This window comes from Phyllobates terribilis, unplaced genomic scaffold (assembly GCF_046119375.1).
Source record: "Phyllobates terribilis strain yellow unplaced genomic scaffold, ASM4611937v1 Scaffold_11__3_contigs__length_659146591, whole genome shotgun sequence".
Classification (NCBI taxonomy): Eukaryota; Metazoa; Chordata; class Amphibia; order Anura; family Dendrobatidae; genus Phyllobates; species Phyllobates terribilis.
This window is the reverse complement of record NW_027362771.1, coordinates 257,029,860-257,044,467: the sequence shown is the minus strand read 5'-3', so window position 1 is coordinate 257,044,467 and position 14,608 is coordinate 257,029,860. Positions and strand designations below refer to the sequence as shown.

The 14,608-nt window shown below is 39.7% G+C and overlaps 1 protein-coding gene across 7 annotated transcripts in view; it reads right to left on the bottom strand.

Annotated features, from left to right (window-relative positions):
* COG5 (component of oligomeric golgi complex 5) overlaps window positions 1-14,608 on the bottom strand; it is a 414,164-nt gene that overhangs the window by 276,576 nt on the left and 122,980 nt on the right. The window contains exon 1 of one of the 7 annotated variants that reach the window (XM_073652211.1): window positions 2,844-2,956. The exons of the other annotated variants lie outside the window; for them this stretch is intronic. Coding sequence (XP_073508312.1) covers window positions 2,844-2,871 — 28 coding nt within the window. The 5' untranslated portion in view covers window positions 2,872-2,956. Of the gene's footprint in view, window positions 1-2,843; window positions 2,957-14,608 lie in introns of those variants that run through there. 7 annotated transcript variants of the gene reach the window in all.

The following is a 14,608-nucleotide window of genomic DNA, read 5'->3' as shown; positions in this document are numbered from 1 at the left end:
ATAACTATTCTCTTCAGTTTGGATTGATCAAGATTTTAAATCATACCTCTACTTTCACAAAAAAATTATTATAGTGCAGGACTCTACAGTACAATTTTTGTCAATCATTATATTACCCATTTTTGCTGACAACTGCAGCACAGACCACCTGAAGTTTATGCTAAGGGCTGCACTAAACTAAGCAGTGTCCTGTTGCAAGTCTACTGGCTTCAGTGTGGGAGTAACCGGCATAGGATTATACTGCTCTCACTCCCGCAATGCATATGGTAGCCAAAGCAGGACGTTGCTGTGTTTAGTGTAGCCTGCAGTTACGGTCCATACAAAAATCGCTAATAGAGTGTGATTTAGAAAAACTATTATACTTAAGGGTACTGCACTATAATCATTTTCTTGGTAAAGTCGAGGAACGCTGTAACTGTAACTAAGGGGAAAAATTAAAAAGCTGAAAGGGTTCTACAAAATACAGCATTCAGTTTAGCTAGAAGACTTCAATGTAGAGCATAGGACCTGATCTGCTGTAGGTGCACATACTTCCTTCATTGCATTATGGTTAATGAAGGTAGTCACTGGAATCTCTGGTTACAGCTGTCAGTTTGCTTTACTCCTCCATTAGAGGAATAGTATACTTTTTGGGACACCTGGGATCTGCCCCGAATAAACAATTGTAAATCAAAAAGGCTTTATAACTGGGGAATTTTCCATTTTTGAGCTTTAATTTTTCCCTTCCCTTCAAAGAGCCATACGTTTTTTTGTCAACATACAACAGCTTAATTTTTATAGGATGAGTTCTAGTTTCAGATGACACCATTCACTTTACCAATGTAATGTAATGAAAAACAGGAAAAAAATTCCAAGTATGCAGATATTGTGCTTTTTCTCTTTTCTGCTATACCATTGTTTTTTTACAGCATCCATTATGTGGTAAATATGGTAACATTCTTCAGATCATTGTGCAATACCAATCTTATAAGTGCCTTCTTTTACATTCTGATTTGACAGTCCAGAGCACCTGAAACCATTTTTCTGCAGCCCAATTCCTATGTTTTCATGCACAGTTGAGGTACTTAGCCTTGTTTCCATGACAAAGGTATTGTTTTTAGCCCCAATGCTACCATGAAGAAAAATTCTGGCCAGACTTGTCTGAACAGTAGATGGATGTTGCTGGGTCCTACTGGTTGCTGGTGCTGATTGAACTGATGGACATGTTCCAATTTTGAAAGGAGGTCAGCAGGACGTGCCTTTGATATGCTGCACCAAGTTTCCTTGGCCGACCACTGTGTCTACAGTCATCAACATTGTCTATTTCTTGGTATCTTCAATGATATGAAATACAGGCAGATACTTATGTATCATGAAATACCATCAGGGAGGCATATGATTGGCTCCAAATACAACCAATGTCATTAAGAACTATCTTTAGTGTAAAAAAAAAAAAAAAAAAAGAGTCCTGGAAGAGATGAAATAGCCCCCACAGAGTTCTGATGTTAGCATCATAGAGTGTCTGTGATTAAATGAAGATACAGAAAGATTTGCACCAGTCTACATCCACAGATCAGTGGTTAGTTTTCCAAGATGTCTGGAACAACTTCCCTGCTGAGTTACTTCAAAAAATGTGTGCAAGTGTACCTAGAAGAATTGATGCTGTTTTAAAGGGAAAGGGCGGTCACACCAAATATTGAATTGATCTAGATTTCTCTTTTGTTCATTCATTTTGGTGTTTGTTAATTGATAATAAAGGATTAACATATCAATTTTTAAGATAAATTTTACTTTGCAACATTTTTTTTTTTTTTTTTACACGTGTCTAAAACGTTTGCACAGTATTGTATGTGTAATGTGTGACCACTCTAAGTCCATTTAGATGAGGGGACCAGTGAACAAGCATTCATAAGAATAATTATAAGCCTTAGAAATCATTGACATGATCACCCTAGAAATTGGAAAAATGCTCATTCATCTTGTGACTGAATCTTTTATGTTGGCATAAAAATCATCATTAACAGCAGCACATTACCCGTTAGAAGCTGGGGATGTGCTGTCAACATGATGCTGTATGGGGACAGAATAATTATATTAACAATCGTTCTGTTTCCATTGGCTTCATTTGTCAACCTGTATAAACAAGCTAATTAGTGAGTGCTAATCCACATGTATATCATCACATGTCGCTGGGCCGAAAATAGCTAGTTTAAATGGACCCTAAATTCCAACAGAAAAAATGTCAGAAGGTTGACATGAAAGGACATGATAAGAATAACCAATATCAGAAAGGTCAACACTGTCAACCAATCATACATGGAGGTCTTAGGATTGTCCTCCTACAATATGGGATAAGGATGAGAGAGTATCTACAGATATAAGGTTAGGTCATGAACAGAGCTGAACAACTAGTCTATGTAATATCTAATTCATTTGTATCTAAATTAGTCACTATTTTTGTATTTAGAATATTGTATTAAGACACCACATCGTTGCATATGAGCAAGAAATGAACACACATTTGCAGTTGAAGGGTTCTTTTCTCTACTCCCTCCTTAAATGACCCATGTTCTCCCTCTTCCTATACACAGGCTGGCACATCATTAGCCATCTACAATAATGCCTATGCTCTTTGTCACTTTATTCTCCTAATTAAAGCACAGCGCTTCATTAAGGACCAGCTCAGAGAAAGCACCAAAATCCACTGAGGGTTAATTTAATATGCTACAATGTGACAGCAGCCCTCTCATGGGGTATCCAGCTACCCACATCTGGCTGATTAGAGGAAAGATTAGTACCCCGGTATAAACTGAGTCAATGGAGTGAAACGGATTTCTACTCCTTCTAGAATTCTGTGCACTTGCCTGTTATAAAAGAAATCACGCAGTTCATCTCTCCTGCAGCGACACATGTTCTCCCAAAAGCAAATGAGCAGAACTGGCATTCCTACAACTACCCCCAGGCTTAAAGATATTCACACAAGAGGATGGAGCAAGAAGAAACTGTGCCACACAAAGCTGGAAGAGGTTGCTCCTTAAAGGGAACCTGTCACATTGAATATGCAGTCTGATCTCCGGGAAACATGTTATAGAGCAGGATTGATATATCGTTTTGTGGGAGAAGATTCAGTGTAATCTGTATTTTATTCAATAAACTCTCACTCTTTCTTTGCTGTAGGTGTTATTATTTAGCGAGGGGACAGCCTTCTATGTACACTGGGGAAAATAAGTATTTGATACACTGCCGATTTTGCAAGTTTTCCCACCTACAAAGAATGGAGATGTCTGTAATTTTTATTGTAGGTACACTTCAACTGTGAGAGACAGAATTTAAAAAAAAATCCAGAAAATCACATTGTATGATTTTTATATAATTAATTTGCATTTTATTGCATGAAATAAGTATTTCATACGATAGAAAAAGAGAACTTAATATTTGGTACAGAAACTTCTGTTTGCAATTACAGAGGTCAGACATTTCCTGTAGTTCTTGACCAAGTTTGCACCACACACTGCAGCAGGGATTTTGGCCCACTCCTCCATACAGATCTTCTCCAGATCTTTAAAGTTTCGGGGCTCTCGCTGGTCAACATTGAGTTTCAATTCCCTCCAAAGATTTTCTACTGGGTTCAGGTCTGGAGACTGGCTAGGCCACTCCATGACCTTGAAATGCTTCTAACGGAGCCACTCCTTAGTGGACATGGCTGTGTGTTTTGGGTCATTGTAATGCTGGAAGAACCAGCCATTACCCATCTTCAATCCTTTTACTGAGTAAAGAAGGTTGTTGGCCAAAATTTCGCGATACATGATCCCATCCATCCTCCCTTCAATACGGTGCAGTCGTCCTGTCCCTTTTGCAGAAAAGTACGCCCAAAGAAAGATGTTTTCCCCACCATGCTACACGGCTGTGAAGGTGTTCTTGAGGTTGTACTCATCCTTCTTCTTCCAAACACGGTGCGTGGAGTTGATACCAAAAAGTTCTATTTTGGTCTCATCTTACCACATAACCTCCTCCCATGCCTCCTCTGGATCATCCTGATGGTCATTGGCAAACTTCAAACGGGCCTGGACATGTGCTGGAGTGAGCAGGGGGAGCTTGCGTGCCCTACAGGATTTTAATCCATAACAACGCAGTATGTTACTAATGGTAATGTTTGAGATTGTTGTCCTCCCGGGTAGTTTTGGGCTGATTCCTGACTTTTCTCAGAATCATCCTTACAGCACAAGGCGAGATCTTGCATGGAGCCCCAGACTGAGGAAGATTGACAGTCATAGGTGATCAAACAGTTATTTCATGCAATAAAATGCAATTTCATTATTTAAAAATCAAACAATGTGAGTTTCTGTTTTTTATTTTTAGATTCTGTCTCTCACAGTTGAAGTATACCTACGATAAAAATTACAGATCTCTCCATTCTTTGTAGGTGGGAAAACTTACAACATTGGCAGTGTAACAAATACTTATTTTCTCCACTGTATAACTGTGTATAAAAAGATAGATGTCAACTGCTGATTAGGACCGTCCACTAGACTCCTGGGCATAGAAAGGGTTGGGATTAGATATGACCAGATCACTTCACACGAAACACTGGTCCACAATCCAGGTCAGGGCTCTCTGGCCATGGAAATAAGCTGAATGAAGTTCTTGACCTTCTGAGTTCCTCGGTGCGGAGTTTGATCCATCAGCCGAGTGTGACGTTATCTGTGCGCCATGCAGCGAACAGGAGACATCACTCCAGCACAGCAAATCATAAGATGAGCCCGGGATCTCAGAAGGTCAGGAAATTCACAAAGCTCCTACCCACGGCTAGAGAGTACTGACCTGGAACGGGGTTGCGTGAAGCGATCTGCTCATCTCTAATAGGGATTTTTAATTAATAAAATGCAAGTAATATTTTTCTGCAAACCTATGCATCAATCTGCTCATCTTCTCCTTCTCTATAACACTCTTCCACCGGATTATACTTCATGTTCAATTTGACAGGTTTCTTTTAAAAGAAAATGGATTCATACAATTCAAATATACAGTACAGACCAAAAGTTTGGACACACCTTCCCATTTAAAGATTGTTATGTATTTTCATTACTTTGAAAATTGTACATTCACACTGAAAGCATCAAAACTATGAATTATCACATGTGGAATTATATACTTAACAAAAAAGTGTGAAACAACTGAAAATATGTCTTATATTCTAGGTTCTTCAAAGTAGCCACCTTTTGCTTTGATGACTACTTTGCACACTCTTGGCATTCTCTTGATGAGCTTCAAGAGGTAGTCACCGGAAATGGTTTTCACTTCACAGGTGTGCCCTGTCAGGTTTAATAAGTGGGATTTCTTGCCTTATAAATGGGGTGGGGCCCATCAGTTGTGTTGTGCAGAAATCAGGTGGATACACAGAATAGACCGTTAGCTGCTTTTTTCTCGCCATAATACAAATTCTAAGTAAAGAAAAATGAGTGGCCATCATTACTTTAAGAAATGAAGGTCAGTCACTGCTTATAATTGGGAAAACTTTGAAAGTGTCCCCAAGTGCAGTTGCAAAAACCATTAAGCGCTACAAAGAAACTGGCTCAGATGAGGACCGCCCCAGGAAAGGAAGACCAAGAGTCACCTCTGCTTCTGAGGATAAGTTTATCCGAGTCACCAGCCTCAGAAATCGCAGGTTAACAGCAGCTCAGATTAGAGACCAGGTCAATGCCACACAGAGTTCTAGCAGCAGACACATCTCTACAACAACTGTTAAGAGGAGACTTTGTGCAGCAGGCCTTCATGGTAAAATAGCTGCTAGGAAACCACTGCTAAGGACAGGCAACAAGCAGAAGAGACTTGTTTGGGCTAAAGAACACAAGGAATGGACATTAGACCAGTGCAAATCTGTGCTTTGGTCTGATGAGTCCAAATTTGAAATCTTTGGTTCCAACCACCGTGTCTTTGTGCGACGCAGAAAAGGTGAACGAATGGACTCTACATGTCTGGTTCCCACCGTGAAGCAAGGAGGAGGAGGTGTGATGGTGTGGGGTGCTTTGCTGGTGACACTGTTGGGGATTTATTCAAAATTGAAGGCATACTGAACCAGCATGGCTACCACAGCATCTTGCAGCGGCATGCTATTCCATCCGGTTTGCGTTTAGTAGGACCATCATTTATTTTTCAACAGGACAATAACTCCAAACACACCTCCAGGCTGTGTAAGGGCTATTTGACCAAGAAGGAGAGTGATGGGGTGCTACGCCAGATGACCTGGCCTCCACAGTCACCAGACCTGAACCCAATCGAGATGATTTGGGGTGAGCTGGACCGCAGAGTGAAGGCAAAAGGGCCAACAAGTGCTAATCATCTCTGGGAACTCCTTCAAGATTGTTGGAAGACCATTTCCGGTGACGACCTTTTGAAGCTCATCAAGAGAATGCCAAGAGTGTTCAAAGCAGTCATCAAAGCAAAAGGTGGCTACTTTGAAGAACCTAGAATATAAGACATATTTTCAGTTGTTTCACACTTTTTTGTTAAGTATATAATTCCACATGTGTTAATTCATAGTTTAGATGCCTTCAGTGTGAATGTACAATTTTCATAGTCATGAAAATACATAAAAATCTTTAAATGAGAAGGTGTGTCCAAACTTTTGGTCTGTACTGTAAATACATATCCCAACAGCCATATGCATAGACAATACAATTTACCAACACTGGGCACAGCAGTTTTGTGCCTTTTACACTGGCATGAGCAAAGAGCCCAGTGACTGGCTGCAACCAGGCTTGGACTGGCCCACAGGAGAATCCTCTGGCGGGCCCCTGTGCAAGAGTGGGCTACCACCGTCTTATGTGATCAGTACTTGCCACAATATACTTCAATCACTATGTACAGACAAAGGAAGGATCTTATTAACAATCTACAAAGTTCATTGTTATATAAATTTGATTAAGGATAATGTCACATTTGTATGTAGCTAAAAAGTGAGAGCCTGGAGTTGATTAAATTATACTGCTTTTGATCCAATTTTTTTCTATAAAACCAAACAACCCCTTTTAAAGCTGTCAAAAGTCAACCATTCCTTATTCATATTGCTAACAGCATAAAATAGTGAAATGATAATTTCGAGATCTGTACAAAAAAAATAAGTAATCGCATCTTTTGGAGTGGCTGTAACCATGTGTGCCATATTTATGAGTTATGTCACCACCATTTTGGATATATTTTTCAATGTGCCCCATAGTTCACAGTTTGTGTGTATGTGGGGGTCGGGGTGGGGGTGGAGGTTACCTACATGCACAAGGTTTACTGGGCACGAGCACTACCTTTTTCATCAGGTAGAATAGAGTAGCTGGCCATACTATTTCTAAATGAAGCAAAAAATTCCAATGAATGAATCACTGGGGAACATTAACAGAAATGGTTCTCTATGCTTTCTGGAAACGTGACTGAAGAGGATAATGTAGAAACAAAAGATAGTGTGAACAGAGCCTGACATAAATAAAAAAGTAATCTTCTACATGAAATTGTATAAAGCACCATAATCCCAGTTTGCAGCTGCTATTGAGCTACTAGAAAAAGCTCTCACAAGCTACAAGGAAAGCATGAAAAGCACAGCATGAAAAGTACCCCGCTACTGACATAGTGCTCTGAATAGGAGATATTATTGTACTGACACATTGGAGGTGAGCCTTAATGCTTCAGATGTTAAACCTCTGAAAAAGATCTCAGCACTTAAACATAGCTCCTGTGAGCGCGAGATTAGAGAAGACAGCTGACATTTTATACATTGCATTTTTCCTGTAAAGAAGTGGTGTCACAAAAACACCACCATTGTGAACATCGATGCAATGATCTTATGTATTAATGATGAAATCAACATATAAAAATGTTATTCCGCAGAGCTAGGCATGAACCATCTAGAAATATCGCTTACATCTAGTCACACATAGGCACTATAGTGAGCCACAAATCAGACAGGATCACTGGAATACATTCTTACACATGAATTCAACACGGCTACGCATATAAACACCAGGCAGATGCAGAAAATGTGTGACTGATGAAATCTTCAATCCTGCATTTCCTTACTATGAATTTATCGAGGGAACTCTTACCAAATGTTTATATCTTAACATACACAATAGATATTTAAGGTTTAGTCTACAGACCGGAACTCACACATACATTTTATAAGGGCAGAACTCATCGTAATGCAGACAAGTTTTAGCATTTGTGTTTAAAGGCCAAATTCTTCCCTTGTAGTTCATGCTGCTGAATAATTCAGAAGGTTCTTTTTTTATTTAGGAAGTAGGTACTGGGAAATCATTCTTTAGTTTTTAAATACTCATCTGATGTTCGCTGGCCAAAAGTTAATCTGGGATCTCCCATTTCCTATTCTCAAAAATGTATTGACCATAAAAAGGAATCTACCCAATATTATAATGTATGATTTATATATTCTGGGGGACAAACATAGGCTGTTTTAATAAATGACTTCATGGCATTTCATTTCTTCTTACCAAAGCTCCATCAAAACAATCAGGTCAGGAACTGGTTTAATGAGAACCTGTAATGTAAAGTAAAGAGTGGCTGGAATGGAGCTGTAATACTGATTAAATTGATTCCTTTGGCGAAGAAATCCGATTTGTTGTTGTTCTTTTTTAATCACCATTTGAAGTTTTCTGATAATAAGATTTCAGTGTACAGGGGCCGGACTGTGCCCGGGGTTTCCTCGTCCCTGTCTGTGACTCCCCGACCCCTCCGCCTGATTCCGGTCTGTGAATGACCGGCCTCCTCTGTATGAAATCTCAGCAGTCACCTGTCATTCACAGACCGGAGGCAGGCGGAGGGGCCAGGGAATCATAGACAGGGACGAGAAGACCCCGTGCACCATCCAGCCCTGTGCACCAAAATCTAAACAGAAAACTACAAATGCTGATTAAAGAAGAACCAGAAAGCGCATTTCTTCACCAAAGGTATCAATGTAATTGATATTACAGCCCCATTACAGCCATTTCCCTACATTAAAATACAAAATTGTGCCAACAGGTTCTCTTTAATATGTCTTCTAAAGTCTAAATAAACATGTTAAAATTTTCATAAACCAAAAGCACCAGACAGCGTACTTAACCTTGACCAAAACTTAACCTAGTCATAACCTTGAACTTGCCATAGTTTGAAATGCTTGCAAAAATGCACTAGTTCATCTATTAAAGAAGATTACAAGTATTTTACATTTAGATGACATTTTCCAAAGTGTCTGACAAGTGCAGGTTTTCTAGTGTCCTCTTCAGTTTAAGCCTCCCTCCTCACATTTGTTCTTGGCAGAGAGATGTACACAATACCCAGACTATAAGGGAACTGTAAAGTAACCTGGCAGCATCTGTGCACCAGCAGAATCTCAGCCATGATGTGTAATAGTTTGGACCAATCTTTGTTTAGATCTAGCCAATAATTCATCAAATAAGCACACTACTGAAATGTAATGATGGCATTGCCATGAACAGAAGAGAATCTTCACAATAATAGCAATTCCACTATCATAGAACCTTCATGTTCTGTGGACTATACCCGTGCAGTTTAATAAACAGGAGTGAAATAAGCAAAGCTACATTACTAATTAAGGAACTGGGAAATAAAAGAAGTACCAACTACCAGTATGCTGTGTTTAACCCTTTGAATCTTGCATCCCACTCCCATGTCTGTAAACCTCTATCATTCAATGGCATATATATTTCATTCATCTGCTGTGTTTGTTCCCTGATGCTGTAAAGTCATCTCACTTACTTACAGTTTATGATCCATGTTGGGCTGCAAGTTTTTGTCTCTGCATTTTGTTGCTTCTGCTGTCTTAAGATAGTTGATTGATTGTTAACGAGTTAAATTAGTGCTTGTATTTGTATCATTTATGTTCTAGCTGTTGCAATCACTCACATCTACCACCCTTTCACAGACTCTGTGCACTCCATCAATACCAGCCCCTCTTCTTCTCTCTTATGTACAGCTCCCATGCTCTTTTCACAATCTCAAACCGCACAGATCCATTCACTGCCACCATCCAACACAAGAGACACTCTAACAAATCAATCAACCATCTGCTCACTCTTTATTCTTCTCCTAGTTGCAGGAAATATCTCTCCTAACCCCAACCCTTCTTGTAGTAGTAAGTTTAACTCCTCCCCTGCTACACTCAGAAACCCTGTGAATCTCAATTAATGTTCCTTGCATGCCTTCTGTCTCTTAACTGTGTCCTATGGAATTCAGGGTCCGAGTGTACCAACATCTCCTACATCCATGACTTTTTCTTTCCAATTCAGCAGTTAGACACCACCGCCGCCGCTGCTCTATAGTATGGAGGCCTACATTTTTCATAAAGCGCCAGACCTGACAAGAGACCAGGTGGAGATGTTGGTCTGCTCCTTTCAACAAAATATACTTTTCAGGTTATCCCCCCCAGTACCCTCACTTATCTTCCCTTCTTTGGAAGACCACACTGCCAGACTCTTCCGGCCCTTCTCCTTGTGAGCAGCAGTTGTACATCGCTCTCTGGGCCCCTCCTGTCTGTTCATGGTTTACCTGACAGCCACACTTTCTATCCTGTCTCATCACAGGGGACTTTAACATCCCTATTGATGACCTCCTCTCTCCATCTTCAACTCCCCTTTTATCTTTAACTTCCTCTCTCGGTCTTTCACAACTTCCTAACTCTGCGCCAACTCTCTGGAATGCACTACCCAGGACAATTCGATTAATTCCCAATACACACAGTTTTAAGCGTAGCCTAAAAACGCATTTCTTTAGACTGGCCTATCGCCCTACCTCATGTATCTAACTATTCACATTTTGGTCATACAAATTTTTCTTCAAAATCAAGACCCTCGTAGCATCTGTTCACACACCCTCCTTGCACTTAGTAGCCCTCTATGTCTTTACTTGTGCACACACTGCCTGGTGACCGGTTCATGCAGCATTATTGTGCATATTCAATTTATATTGATGGCTGCACCATATAATACACATTTAACCATTTCACCATTCGTGTCTCCCCTATTTCCTCATAGATTGTAAGCTTGTGAGTAGGGCCCTTACTCCTTTTGGTATATGTTGAGTTGTGTGTTATTCTGTTATGTCTTTATTGTCTGTACAAGTCCCTTCTAATGTAAAGTGCTGCGGAATATGTTGACACTATAGAAATAAAAATTATCATTATTACTGTATGGATCCTAGTACACTCACATGGGAGATAAATGTAAAATATCTGGGAAATATATTTAAGTTACAAAGGGAAAGTATTCTGAAGGGATTAGTGTGTATAGAGGTATGATATAGGTAAATTAACATAAAGAGAAAATAGCTATTGAAGCGGGGCCTGGTGCCGGGCAATGCCAATTGGCTAACGATTGAGCAAAATATTTAAAAAAAGGAATTTTGTTAAAAAAAACAATACGTTTCGGTGCAGGATTTGTTCCTTCCTCCATTGATGACGATTCATTTCAGGGAGGGGGCAGAGGTTGTGACATTGACCAAAAGCAACCTCTGTCCCCTGATGACACTTCGTTTGAGTATCCCAGCATGCACTGCGATAGTCAGACAAAGCGTCATCTCACAGGAAGTAGGAAAAAAAATGCAATAGATGTTAGCTAGTGTAGTCAGGGAAGAGTAAGGGATTTTTAATGCAAGCATATGAGAAACTAGTTTAGATTATGGCACTAAATAGATAGGGATTTAGATTAAAATGTATTTGACCATCGGACCACCCTTTTAACCCCTTTCTGACGTATGACCTAATAGTACGTCTTGGTGACCTGGGCCGATTGGACCAATGACGTACTATTAGGTCATATGGCAATCGCGCCGCACACAAGAGGTGCGGGGAGATCGCTGCCGGGTGTCTGCTGATAGTCACAGCTGACACCCGGTACTATGTGCAGGGAGCGGTCCCGCACCGCTCCCGACACATTAACCCCCTCAATGCTGCGATCGAAGTCGATCGCAGCATTGCGGTGGCAAGTGGAGGTGATCGCAATACTCACCTCCTCTTCCGGCCTCCAGCGCTGCCTGCCGCGGCTTCCTGGATGTTGCCATGACGACCCGATGTCACCAGACAGCAGGAAGATTCTTTGGTCATGCGCAGTGCATGACCAAAGAATCTTCTCCCTGTGCAGCACTGACAGCCTGTATAGCACAGGGATAGTGCTGCATTCCTGGCTATACAGGCGATCAGAATAAAAAAAAAGTGAAAGTCCCAGAGTGGGAAACAGAATAAAAGTACAAAAAGTGTTAAAAAATAAAAAAAAAATAGAAAAAAAAAATTGTAAAAATATTTAAAAAAAAAATAAAATAAAAAATAATCCACCAAAAATAAAAATATAATGTACCCATCAATAAATATTATGAAAAACAAAACAAAACAATAAAAGTACACATATTTGGTATCGCGTCCGGAATGACCTGACCTTTAAAACTGTCCCACTAGTTAGCCCCTTCAGTGAACACGGTAAAAAATAAAAAACGAAGCAAAAAACAATGCTTTATCATACCGCCAAACAAAAAATGAAATAACACGTGATCAAAAAGACGAATATAAATAAAAATGATACCGCTGAAAACATCATCTTGTCCCGCAATAAACAAGCCACCATACAGCTCAATCAGCCGAAAAGTAAAAAAGTTATAGCTGTCAGAATAAAGCGATGCAAAAAAAAATTTTTTTTTTAGAAAATAGCTTTTATTGTGTAAAAGCGGCAAAACATAGAAAAACTATATAAATGTGGTACCGCTGTAAACATACTGACCCGAAGAATAACGCTGCCTTATCAATTTTACCACACGCGGAACAGCATAAAAAAAAAAACATTAAAAAAAATTCTGGAATTGCTGTTTTTTGTTTATTCTGCCTCCCAAAAATCGGAATAGAAAGCGATCAAAAAATGGCACCAATAAAAACATCAACTCATCCCGCAAAAATCAAGCCATCACATGACTCTGTTAGACAAAATATGGAAAAATTATAGCTCTCAATATATGGCAATGCAAAAACTAGATTTTGCAAAAAAAAATGAGTCTTTTAGTGTGTGACAGCAGTCAATCATAAAAACCCGATATGATTCTAGTATCGCTGTAATCAAATCGACCCGAAGAATAAAGTGGTCTAATCACTTATACCGCACGAGGAACGGCATAAAAAATAAACTCTAGGGTTAGGGTTGTGATGGGGTTGGGATTTTTTTCAAAAGTAAAAAAAAAAAAAGATGACGATATGGTGACTAGTGTTGAGCGCAAGTGCTCGCTATTTCAGTTTGCATCGGGTGCTCGGGTATGCACTGAGCATCGCGGGTGCTCGAGTCTCTGCCCCATATGCTTCGTGGCCAAAAAAACCTCGCTGGGATTGCCTACCATGCACGAGCGATCCCCGCATGTTTTGTGTGGGTGTCTAATAACCATGAAACATGCGAGCGGGGACTCGAGCATGTCCCTCAAGCACACGCGATACATGGTGCATACCCGTGTACCTGATGCAAACTCAAGTAGCGAGCACTTGAACTCAAGACTAATGACAACTTATTCAATATGATGACCTGATGTTATCAAATTCTGTGTCGTACCTCTGGATTCAAAATGTTCACTATACCCCTTGATAAAATCCTTGAGGCGTGTAGTTTCCAAAATTGGGTCACTTGTGGGGGGGTTTCCACTGTTTAAGCACATCAGGGGTTCTCCAAACGCAACATGGCGTCCGCTAATTATTCAAGCAAATTTTACATTCAAAAAGTCAAACGGCGCTCCTTCTCTTCTGAGCTCTGCCATGCGCCCAAACAGTGGTTTTTCCCCACGTATGGGGTATCTGCGTGCTCAGGGGAAATTGCACAACAAATTTTGGGGTCCATTTTTTCCTGTTACCCCTGCGAAAATAAAGAAAATTAGGTCTAAAGTAACATTTTTGTGAAAAAAGTTAAATGTTCATTTTTTTCTTCCACATTCCAAAAATTCCTGTGAAGCACTTGAAGGGTTAATAAAGTTCTTGAATGTGGTTTTGAGCACCCTAAGGGGTGCAGTTCTTAGAATGGTGTCACTTTGAGGGGTCTTTATGACAGAAAATACCAAAAGTGCCTTCAAATGTGATGTGGTCCCTAAAAAAATGGTTTTGCAAATTTTGTTGCAAAAATGAGAAATCGCCGGTCATCTTTTAACCCTTATAGCTCCCTAATAAAAAAAATATTGGCTCCAAAATTGTGCTGATATAAAGTAGACATGTGAGAAATACTATTTATTAATTATTTTGTGTGACATATCTCTCTGATTTAAGGGCATAAAAATTCAAATTTTGAAAATGGCAAAATTTTCACCAAATTTTCGCTTTTTTCACAAATAAACGCAAGTGATATCGAAGAAATTTTACCACTATCATGAAGTACAATATGTCACGAAAAAACAGTCTCAGAATCAGGGGGATCCATTGAAGCGTTCCAGAGTAATTACCTCAAAGTGACAGTGGTCAGAATTGTAAAAATTGGCCCGGTCATTAACGTGCAAACTACCCTCGGGGGTAAAGGGGTTAATAAAAGTGCACACCCTTGACTAGTTTGGAAATTAAATCTACTGCTAATATTAAGCTTAATACTAATAATGAAAAGCCACTGTCTATTCATCTGTA